General features: G+C 38.0%; 1 protein-coding gene across 1 annotated transcript in view; it reads right to left on the bottom strand.

The window, feature by feature from the left end:
* The window catches only part of DLGAP2 (DLG associated protein 2), a 300,323-nt gene that overhangs the window by 100,924 nt on the left and 186,661 nt on the right, over positions 1–12,738 (bottom strand). Inside the window, exon 4 of the mRNA XM_058801632.1 lies at positions 1,610–1,675. Coding sequence (XP_058657615.1) covers positions 1,610–1,675 — 66 coding nt within the window. The remainder of the gene's footprint in view (positions 1–1,609; positions 1,676–12,738) is intronic.

Raw genomic sequence — 12,738 nt, 5'->3', positions numbered from 1 at the left:
GTTATAATATATCTTCGTGTTAATCTTTGACTATCTATTCCATATGAGGGTCCTTGCTCCTATAGACACCTGACATTTAATATTATTGACTTGTACATCATTTGCTCTGGCTCCAGAAATCCTGCAGTTCTTTCTCAAACAAATGGGAAGGAGAACAACTGTGACATTCTTCTAAAGCATTACTTATCTCACTCTTCATTAAGCTTCTAAAGTAGGCCAAACCTGCTATGTCCTAGAAAATTCTATCACTCTCCATTGACTCCAAAAGAAGTCCTGACATCTACAGTTTAGACATCTACATCTGAAATAGTTTCCAACTCTCAGATGAGATGAATTCTAACCCAAGCCATCTGAACTCCTTCCTGTGTGCTGTGAAATGGGACAGCAGGGTGAAAAAACTCCAGATGTCCAAGAAGGCTGAGAGACTAGTTCATTTCATGACTCCTCCATAGGATCCACTTGTGAGATTCCTAGGAAGTCTCATGCTAAATATCTTCCCTTTTACACCACTTTGATTAAGGTAGAAACTGACTGAGGCTTCTTCAGTCTCTTCTATAACACTTTGCTCTGTCTAATCTTTGGAGTGTATCCTGTAGCTTTTTTTCACTTGTTTTGGAATGTTAAGTGAATAAACAAGTCCAGTACAGAAATTTTTACGTTGAACATTTATGACACTCACTGATTTGATTGTAACTGAGTGGCAACACTACTTGAATCCTCTTCTAAGAGACTTGCTAAACATAAAGACACAGCCTGTCTGAATTCATGCTCCTTGTTTTAACTGCTTGGGTAGTTTTCCTTAACACAGCAACTATAATTTATCTTCCTTGCAGTGGGTAATAATACAGTCAGGGCAAGAGTTTATCATATTCTTGTCAACTACAACAATATTCTAATAACAAAAAATAAACTGTTGCAATATATTAACATGAGCATATGCACAAAAAGAAAAATTACTTTACGCTGACTTCTGAAATGTAAGTAAGCTCATGTTGAATAAAGGCAGCTTTAAGTAGCAAACACATAAAAACCACTTCCCATATTGCTTTTCTAAAAATAACCACATGGAGTAATTGCATATAAGTCAAAATTTTGACAGATTTCACATAAACCAGTGACAATCTGGGTATGAAATTCCAGGAACAGAAACTCAATTTTTCACAATCTAAATGTATAAAACCAAAGCCAGCGGGACATTTTAGTACTAGCTTTGTAAGACAGAAGTATCAAGACTTCACTCATTGGCTTTAAGAGTTTCTGATTTCTTCTTGCTTCTGTTATTTTTTCAGATTGAAAAGGTAACATTGAAAACTCCATCTGCATTAAGGATGTTCTCTCAAGAGTAAGACAAAAAGACAAAAGAAGGAAGGTTGGCAATTTCCTTGAACGCCTTCTTTTGGATTCTCAGTTGCCTGAGTGTTACTCAAATCTGATGATTTTCCCGTGCATTCTCTGACCTGATAGAGCAGGTGAGCAATGCCCAGGAGGATTGAGTGAGGTTTTTGGCCACTGTCAGAGGTGGGTCTGTGGGGGCGAGGCTGCGGCGCAGAGCAGCCCCGTGCCCGGCCCGCGCAGGCGGTACCGGGTGTCTGCGGGATGGATTCTGTACCTAGCTCCTCCTCTGGCGTCCCTGGAAAACTGAAGCTCGACTTGAGCAGATCGCCACCCTCTTCTTCTGAAAAGACAGAAACAAAGTAGCTATTTAATAACTCCGGTATTTTTCTACATCCAGACACAACTCTCCACTAGTTTTTAAGTCCACTCAGTGACCCCTATTACCATTCCGGACCTCTGTTAATGTTAAACTGCTGTGCTGCTATTACCTGCAGAATTTATCCCTTTGCCAGTTTTTCAAGTTTTCATCTATTAGTAATATTAGCAATTATTATTATTTTAATTTTTCTAGGCATTTTCAAATCACTAGTATCACATAATATTCATAAATGCATTTTTTGTAACATCCTTTACATTGTTCTTTCCATTTTTTCTTAGTTATGTTAAATTGTATTGACTTTTAGCCATCATGTAATTGTTCCAGAAGAATCCTTATTGTTGGTCCTCCAGTTGCACCTCTAGCACTTACCACACATGATTCTTAGGCAACTTTTATTACCTTTTATACACAAACTTTCAATTCTGCCATTGTGAACTATGATAACGTTGTGATTACTTTTTTCCTATCAGTTACATTTACTTTTATTCCAGAGATAACTTCTGTAGTCATGAAAGAATATTTAAACTTGGATGATATGTATATGCTGTATGAATGCAGAAACCACCTGAGTGGCACCAGAGTGCAGCTCTGAGCTACCCTGGCTTACGTCCCTTTCAGAGCTGCAGTTTGTTGCCTCTGCATCACCCTCTTGTCATGCTGGCACATAAACTAATTTTGGACCAGGCACCTAGTCTAGATATTTCTGTAATGGAGCTGCAAATGGAAAACTGGGTCAATAATGATTCCATGAGATGCAAGATTTGCTTCAGAATTTGTACATTATGATACAAAATATGTCAGTAATATGTTTCATTATTTACCCAATACTACTTTTTAAATTCTTTTTATGCTTTTCCCTATTCTCCATATTTGCTGCTGTCTCAGGTGGGTGGGAATTATTGAGTATACACAGCCTTCCACTGTCCTCTTATCATCTGTGTATGGTACAAGACACCCCAGAAGAACTGGGAAATAATGGAGTACTTCATATCCTCTCACTATACACTCAACCAGCAGCTCTTGAAAGAAAGATAAAATCAGGTATTGCAGACCATGTTCTTGTGGTGCAAAGCCAAGGACTGATGACTTCCAAATAACTCACATCAGTTCATGTTATCATACCCTCAGGCAGACAGTTCTGTAAGGTCAAACCAGCTCAGACTTTTCTTCAGAGTACCTCAATGAGACCAGCTGGTTTTCTGGTGTGGCTTACAGTAGACACACAGCTTTGCCTGCTTCAATGCTTCATTCAACAAACACATGCATTTTGCATATTTTTTTAATTACACTTTTTATTTGTACTCAAATTTTTTCCCAATTATCTCACAGCAAGGAAAATGAGTGAATATACTCATGTGGATCTCTCAAGCAATTGTTCCGAGGTTTTGACAATTTCTGAGGTTAAGAATGTCTAATTGATAACAATGAGTTGTATAGCACAGATACTGCATGGAAAATTAGTTCCAAGGATGTTAAGAATGTTGAATAAGCTGAGCTGTCAAATAAACATCCTGTTTATAAACTCAATTGTTAAATAAACTCAGTCTGCTAAAATACAGCCTACAAGAGATCTCAGTAAGTGATGGATGAAAAGTCATACACTATTTAAAAAATGACTGGCATATGAATTTAAATTAAACTTCATTTGGAGAGGTAATGGACAACTCTAATTAAATAAAAGCACAAATTAGGCAGTTTCCATGGAGACTTTGCTCACATGATCTGCCTATATTGTATAACTCATATGCTTATCCTCTAATGTGGCTGCACAGAAAGCAGTTATAAGTAATGAAAGTTGTAACAAAAATATTCTGAAGGATCCTTTACATTCTTGTAAGTAAGTAGGAGATCTTACTGCTAACTTCATAATAAAGAAGATAGTTTAATATTTTTGAAAAATATATTAATTGATTCCAAAGATCTATCATATCATTCAGAAACACATACAGAATGAATGCATAGCATTATTTTTCCCTTGCAAGAAAACAGCATCATAAAACAAATTTGCCCAAAACTAGACTAAGATGTGAGGAGTAGGCTAATTAAGACTAAACATTTGTGGATGTGAAGTGTTTGAGGAAAAAGAAAAAAAGAAAAAAAAAAATTCCCAAAATTAAAGGGAAAGGTCATGCAATGAGATCCGTAAGTCAGATTCTGACTTTGCTGTAAGCATTTCTGTGCAAATTTGGACAATCCACTTAATCTTTTTCTGTCTCAATTTCCCATTAGAATTAGGATTAAAATGAATTTCTTTCTTGTAGCTGTACTACATTTGTTAATGTCAGTGAGCCTGTTGTCCAGAAAAACCTACAGAGAGCACAGAGATAAAATGTCCTTCCTGCAGAAAAGTTACATTCTGTTATAAATTGGGTCAATTGCAGGTATTTCAAAGGAACTTAGAATTTCTTTGTCATTCCCTTAGGTTTATGAATCTGTATGAGGGGTATGAGTAGGTCTTAGTGATTAGTTTACTTCTTAATTATGAGGACTTCTTATTTATTTATATTTTATCACTATACATATTCACATCTCTATTTCATTATTTCCATTGTCTTTTCAAAAGGCTTTTGTCATTTCAGCCATTGAAAGGATTCAATTTTTGTGTTCTGCACTTATGAAGCATAAATTAATCTAGAGTCTTGGTGGCTCTTGCAGTATTACACAGATAATCTTTGTATGAGATTGAACTGTACTCCAAACTCATATTATTCATTCAGCAACAGACATACATGGCCTTTGTTTCTTCAGTTTAAATTTTTCCTAGAAATTGCCATTTTTATTATTGACCATAAAAATGAAAAGCATGGCCTTCATTCATGAACGCTCAGCATTCATGAACACTTCATTTCTCACAGTAAAGAAGTCAGGCAGGTCATCACAGCATTCTGGCTCATGCTGAAATGCAAGTGTCAGAAATGAATGCATTCATCTCCTGTCATCCACCCTCTCTATCTCATAGATAAACAGGCCCTCAGCTTGCCCTTTGCTACCTACTGGTGGAACATTCTACACCAGTGGACATAGAAGAAAGTCGTGTTCTTAGCATGGAATGCTTCAATGGGCAATGAATTGCAAACAGAGATTATGAAAATCGGATGATTTACCATATAAGTGTTTTAACTATGTATGGAACACAGTTCACACACAAGGACACATCAGTATACCAACTACCGCATCACAAACAGGTCTAAACAGAAAACAAGACTCTTGCTCTGAACTTGTAACAAAAACATAGCAGGAAAAGTCTTCACTCTCAACAGGGCTCAAAAGCATTGACAAAAAATTAAATGCTCTAAAAATGCAGAGACATTTCCTTCTTTGAAAGCTCAATGTATAGTAAAATGATTCTGTGATCTGCATAAGTAGGAGAGCAAAAACTATCACATGTAGTATCTCATTTTCCTTTTTAAATATGTGATGTATCTGTCATTCATTCCAGTTCAACACTGCACAGATGACACTCAAAACTGTGATAGGAATTTGTCACAGCTGAAGTTCTCCAGACTTAAGCTTGGAAACGTCAGGAGATATTGCTGAGTTGGAACCAGCTTGACACATCCAGGCAGCTCATTCAACCCTGAAGCTACTGCATGTACAGTGGGAAATGACACAGAGCAGTGCCCAAGGTCAGGCTGGATGTCTGCCAGGAGTGTGGCCTGGCTTGTGCTGCTCCATACCCAGCTAAGGAGATGTTCTCTAGGGAAGCACTGCTTGGCATGGGCCAAATCTGGTCAAGGGTATATGCTGTGACAGGGATGAATAATCACTTTGCCCACCCTTCAAATTTTGTCATCTCAGCTTTAACCTCTGTCTACTCTCTGAACCTGATCTATCAGTTTAAATTCTCTTCCTTCACCTGCAAAATCTTGCCTCTTTTTTGGACCTCATTTTTCATGCATTCATTCTACCCTTAATAACCAGGCAAGCTGTTTCCATCTCCTAATTGTACTTTTATAACCTATCCATCCACAAAACAGGCCCCAGTGTCAGTGGACCTGTTGCTCATATACTTTAAAAGGTTCAGCTCAGCAAGACTTAATCAATTAACAGCCTTCTCCATCACAGTATAAGAGGAAGACTGAACTAGAACTGATTGATACTGAACTTAGATCACAAGATTTTGATTTATTTATTGTTGGCCTGCTCTGGACCTCACATCAATTTTTTTCACTATGTGCTTTCCTTTCAGCCTGCAAGCTCCCTATGGCAGTTGTTTTTATGTTTCTATATAATGCTCGGTATTATAAGTCTGGCAACAAATGAGAGAAAACAAAGCCCTAAAAGTGTCTGAATAAAACTGCAGCTGGAATTTCATTCAATCACATAATGAGAGAATGTGTCATTAGAGGATGAATATGGGACACTCACTACATCACTCCATAATCTGAGAAAACAAAATCACCTCTCCCAGACTAGTGAAACTTTAAGATCTAGAAGAGAAATCTCCTGTACCTCAAGTCCTGCTAGGAAATCTAAGCATTTCTTGCAAGTGGCCTTTCACCCTGGCCAAAGACATCCCCAGAGTGCTCAGCATACCTCATGAGAACGGGGAACTGAGAACTGGTCCTAATCTCAGGGAAACAACCAAATGTCTGCATGCCTGGGGGATGTTATGGACCCCTCATCCCTCCTGACAGCTAATTGGATTGATTTGGACCTTCCCCAAGAGGCAAAAAACCTTCCAGAAAACCTATTCCTTTCCTCACCCAATCCTCCAGAGGTTGCATCCAATCTTTATCACATCTATAAAGCAAACTAGGCATGGTGAAGGCTCCTCCTCTGGCCATGAGGCCAGCTGGCATGCTCTAGCCATATGCTCAAGAACAGGTTGGATCCATCCAAACTGTGATGGGGAATGATCCCTTGTCCATGCTAATTCCCTAGTAAAGACTGGGAATTATTTGGGACAGAGAAAATTAGTTGGCCAAGGGTAAAATTAAGACAGGGACCTGTCTGAGCAGCATTGCAAGTAATCAAATTCCTATTTGTTGGGCATTGTCCTGGCACTGTACAGATGCAGCCCAGGTGGCAGTATTGTCAAATACAATATTCCTATGCATTGTTCTCATAGCATGCTGATAAGCAACAATTACACAGAAGGACAGAAGGGCTGGGAAAAACTCTGATTGAAATGAAAATTAAAGCTGATAGTAGCAGATTTAGGGTTACTGAGGTTTTCCTTTGCAAGAGGGCTGTGTGAAAAGTATTAACAGTAAGAGAAAGTCATTGTTTGATTAAGTTGCTTTTGCTTTTCTCATCACAGCCTCCTTTTTTCTTGTTATTTTTCACAGACACACACAGACACACACAGACACACACAGAGAAATGTTCCTGATGAATTCAGCAAAGAACTTTTAATTACAGTATGCTGGCTCAAGAACTGGCCCAAAAGGATATTGCTAGAAACAGGGAAAATACATAGATTGCCTAAAATACCTTTCCAACTTCCTGCAAACAGCACTTAAAGGACTTCCTGAGGCAGAAGTTTAATCTAGACCATCATTTTTACTAGCCATCAATGGTCTATCCTCTATGGATTTATCTAATCTTCTCTGAGCCCATTTGTACTGATAGCCTCTACTGCATCCTGTGCCAATGCACCTCACAATCTAATTATGCTTTATTTGAAAAAGAATTTCCTTTTTGTTTGTTTATCAGGATGCCTGATAATTAAATTATGAGCCTCTAGATCTTTGGTTGTGAAAAATAATGGATCATTGAGCCCTACTCACTATGTCTATATAATTTATAATTGTGTAGAGCATATTCCTCCCTTAGTCCTCCCTTCTCCAAACCAAAGAATCAATCTGCTTAGTATTTGATTATGACAAAGCTATTATAAAACTTTCATTATCCTTTTCATTCTCCTCTGTACATTTTTGTTTCTCTGCAATACCATTTTCAGATGCAGCAGCCAGAAATTCAAATGGCTTTATAGTATTTTTTTTTTGTTTGTTTGTTTGTTTTTACTGTTGTGTGGTTTTCTGCTTTTTCTTCTTCTATTTTATTTTTTAATATTTTCATCTGCCCTTTTCATAACTCAGAGAATTCATTAGTCATATTAAGCTGTGCCCAAGAGAGACAATTTGTTTGGCTTTCCAAACACAAACATACTTCTCTTATATATTACACTAATAAATACTGAAGAATTCCAGCCTTTTACTTAGCTTAGTTTACTGAGCAAAAACAAACCACCCTTCACATCCCCTGAAAATCAGGAATGAGGAATTCCTGTTCTCTTCCTTGTACTCTTGCTTTCATCCAGCCCTTCCACTTTTATATAGCACGGTTCCAGACAGCAGGACTATGAAATCAGGCATCGGTTTCTGGAGGCACACCTCCTAATAAACCAGGGAGGGGAAACTGGCTGTGTCCCCCAGATCCTCTCATGGAAAAAGGATAAAATAAAATATACTGCAGGGGACCACAGAAGCTGTCAGGGATCATCTTGCTCTTGGCACAGTAACTCCTACCTCCCAGCTTTTGGCAGCTGAAAATCATCCACAAAACACAGGTTGCCTTAGCAATATTGTGGTGATCACCCTGAAAGGCTTTGGTTCCCTAGAGCAGCCTGTCCTAAGCCAGCCAGGGTCATTTTGCTCATAGGAAGGTTTTCTAAGCTGCCTTACCCCTTTTACCCTAGAGATCTGCAAGTTCCCCTTCCCTTCCTCACTTAAAGCAATAAATGCAAAAATGTGTTGGATGTTGCTGCAAAGTCTTAAAGTAGAGTGACTTTTCAGTCATTCTAACACTTAAATGAATAATTCAGTTAAATAACTCAATCTTTTTATATCAAAATTAACAAGTGACTGCAAGCAAAAAAAGAGTAACTCAGTGATAAGACATTGTGTTCAAACTTGGCTCTGTATGATGTGGTTCAAACAGTCTATGAAATTCCTAAAAGTTCTTTCTTCCTGGATTTTTCATGGCTGAATGACTATGTCAAGCCCTGAAAAAGCCATTTACCCTTTATTGTTTTTCAGGATCTGTGAGAGGAATCCCAGATATTCTATAATAAAGAGTGGGAATATTTAAAAAATAAAGTATCTCATTATTGTAAGTTATAACACACATCCTGTGAACCCAGATTTTCTGGATACCCTAGAAAAATCTTTAGTTATCCCTATAACTCTTCAGAATCCATTATGTTTCTTTACTCAGGTAAACTGCAACAATTGCCTTTGGTACACTTTCATCTTCCACCCACTGTGCCAGCTCTTGGAAGGACTCCCAGCTACCTCACAGCAGACAATTAAGGAGGGCCAAGAAGTCTATCTTGGACCTTGGCAGAGAGGAAAAATAGAAAATGCATGTGAGGAACACAGAAGGATTTTGCGCAGCTGTGAAGGCTTAACTATCCTGTCACAGAAGTAAAATGCTCACCAAGTCCATTAAAATACCTGCAGAAATTATATGAAAACATTCTTAAGAGAGTCGAAAGTGAGGAAGAATGACAGAGCAAAGAGTAGGGCAGTCCAGTAGTGAGAGAGGAATATACAAGTCAGAAAACTTGACTTGCACCCCTCCTAAAAATACATAAAAATTGTCCCTGAATTGCACTGGTTTGTGAAGAGGAAACAGGATATTTGTCTTACTGGATGAGTGTAGTTATTTAGCAATCTTTTTTTCTGCTTATTCACGGAAATGAAAAGTCATTTAGAAAAAAATAAATTGTAGATGAAATTAGCCTTTTCAATATATTTCAAAATCACTTTTAGAAAAGGCATTTCTTTAAGATTTTCCTTAAAAATGACTGAAGTCTCTAATAGTAAATTATGTTTGACAGAATATGGGTTTTGTAACCTTTCCATTGTCAGGTTAAAATTAGATATTCTCACACTATATTTTGCTTTATTCTTTGGTAAAAACCACAACCAGATATACTGCAACTATTACTAGTAGGTCATGGCATTCTGATTTTACAGATTCATTTTATGGTGGGGCAAAAGGTCTGAAAAATGTCCCTGTCTTTCAAATGTTCAATAAATAAAATATTTTAACATTAAAGAACAACTGCATTTGTTCCACTGATCTACCGTGGTAGGAGACATTTAGTATGGAAAACCTTTGACCCCAATGGGATGAGAGGGCAAAGTCAGCAATTCTACTGGAAACTGAAATTAGCTATTAGTATCTGCAGCTGTGAAATCCCTCAATGAGGCTTTTGACATTAGATGATGAAGCTCTCTATAACTGGAGACAGGATGTGCATATGTTTTTCTCTATGTGCAAGGCTGAAAGAGAGCAGAGGGAGGGCTCAAATATATTCATTCCTACACAAGAGAATTTTGGTGAGGATTTCTGTGAACACTTAAATGCTGGGATAGTAAGATTGACAGCTAGTGGGGTTTTTTTATTTAGCAAATATGATTACATATTATATAATATGCAGCTTCCTTTTGGCAATTTGAGCAGATATGAAATGCAGTACCTATAAACGACCCCTTTTTCGTCTCTCAAAAATAGCAATAACCAGGACAAGACTTCTTCCTAGAAAGAATCATGGGTCTGGTGCAGCTGTAGCAGGCATAGACTGATGAATCAGGATGCCTCATTTCTCTGCCCTGTGTTTTCATCATCCTGTGAGTGCTGCTGAAGTTATGCTCAGTGGCTCAGATTTAATGCATTTTCCAGCAACTGGTTATTAGTTCCTTCCCCACCATCCCTATGCAATTGCAATGTGAGGCTTGTTCTCTCATCTACTTCCCTTCATGTCCCTCATCTTTCCCTTGTCCTGTATCCCTCTCTTTTCCATCTCCTTCATAGACATCCTACATTTTCCCTTCTTTTTTCCTTTTAATTCTCTCCCATTAGTCTTTCTTTTTTTTTTTTTAATTGTCTTCTTCTTCCATCCACAGTCCTAATACTCTTGAGGTCCAAGTAATATGGCACAGGTTGAAGGTCACCTGAAGATTTTGTGCATGATGCATGTATAATCCCAACTATGTGCTGTACTGAGTTATTTGCACCACCAGGTCTTTAATGGAGCATTGTAATATTTAGAAAAACCAGAGAAATTTTCCTCTTTCCCATAACAATTTTCAGCTACAAATTATAAAATCACAGCTTAGAAATAACTTAAAATTAATAAAATTGTCAAGTGATAATCTAAAATGAAAGAAACATCTATATTTTCAAATTAATTTTGTACAGTTTTATCCTTTTCCACATGTTAAAAGAGATGTCAGGCAGCACATCTTCAAGGTAGAAAAATGAAACTTCTAAAAATATCAAAATAGGGTGCTTTAACATTTGAAAATCTCTTTTTTCCCCATGCATTTTTATTTTAAGAATGAATTTGTTTGGAACTGACAAACAGTTTCAGTTTCAGGAAGGTTGTGCTTTACAAAGAAAAGGGTTTTGCCAAGTACCTCACCACAGAGAGATTTCTCACTAATGCATTTGTTTAACACTCTGCACAGTGGGTGCAACCCTCCTTGGGTCCTCTCTAGTTGTTCTAGAAGCGGTGCAATATATAGCAGATATTTCTGTGGTTGTTTAGGATACACAGACACACTGACTCATTACATTTTAAAACCAATTACAATGTGCCTGAGGTGAACCTTTCTGTTTGTTGGTTGTGACATTCAATTACAACCTGTGCCACTGCTGGGTTATTTGGATTTTCCTTATGACACAAACAGAAATGAAGTTGAAGGAGAATCAATTCTCCGTGTGGTCAGCGAAAATGGAAAGCAAAATGATCAGCTGTCCATTGCAGGATGGGCAGAATCCATAGTTAGGATGTTGCAAAGGTATACAGGTGCTTGGCCACTTCCTAGTCTTAAAGTTCACTGTACTGATCTCATCAAGAGAAATTTTTTTAATTTAATTTCTGAAGGATAGACTTTTCACTGAAGCACCTGAGGAGCTTGGGCACCTTTGTCTTCTTCCCCTTGGTGGGGAGGAGTGGGCAGCTCTAGGCTGATCCCTGCCCAGCCCATTTCTCCAGGGACTAAGGAAAGTGCTAGATTGCCAGGCTCATCACCTCCAGTCCTCAAATGAGGGCCTAAAGCAAAATGACATTAATCCAGACTGTCATGATGACTTAAAAAGGAGCTGAGAAAGTGAACACAAATATTTGCTCTCAGCAGAGGTGCTATTTGTTCAGGTCACCTCACTAGCTGTGGTTGTGTTTGTAGCTGCTACGCTGGCAGAGGTACAACCTATATTTCTTCCACATTTAAGTGCTGCTAATCCTGCTTGAACCACAAAGTAAAATAGTTTCCAGGCCTTGTTCACTGCAAGGATTTGTCTTTGAGGTCTGTGTGTGGGCAAATACCCACACAGAGCCAAGGTCACTGACATTATGCACATGGACTCTTTCTACCCCCGTATCTGCAAGGCACTAAAGGTGCTTTGCACAGATGTTCACCTGGCCTTTTCCTGCCCTGGCAATGATACATGGTCAGGAATACATCCAAGTTGCTCTTTGGAAGAACTCACACAACTGAAAAATTTAATAACAACAACAAAAGGTTTAATAATATCAGCTAAGATACTTGATCAGATTTGCTTGATTTAATCTGTTTAAGAATATCAGCTCTGCTGAAGTACCCATCCATCTGCCTGTAAGGTAAGTGAAATCAGTTAAACCATAGCCTGTAAGGTAAAAGTACCTGGAATTAGATCATATCTGCCAATAGCACAGTGTAAAGAAGTTCAGTTACCAAGGGTCAGGAGACATATGGAGACTTAATAAACTACTGCAACACACTAGTGTGGCAGGGCCCTCACTTTAATCTGTCCATCACAGACACAAATATATTGGAAACTAGCAAATGATTCCCTTTACAGTTATATTTGGGCAGTTTCAGTATCTTGAACACAGTATCATCTAATTACAATCAATTTTTACCACAATCTTACTTCAATAGCTGTTTGGGATGCCCCTGAACATTTGCTGGGATGTTACATATATAGTCATGCAGTATTTCAGCCATGGCTGCATTTTCAAGGGAAGGAGGAGAAAGGCTTATATCAGGGTCTTCAAGCTCACATTACAAATGGAAACCAAATGATTA

Source organism: Ammospiza caudacuta, chromosome 3 (assembly GCF_027887145.1).
Source record: "Ammospiza caudacuta isolate bAmmCau1 chromosome 3, bAmmCau1.pri, whole genome shotgun sequence".
Classification (NCBI taxonomy): Eukaryota; Metazoa; Chordata; class Aves; order Passeriformes; family Passerellidae; genus Ammospiza; species Ammospiza caudacuta.
Note: the sequence above shows the minus strand (reverse complement) of the source record. Positions and strands in the feature narration are given on the sequence as shown.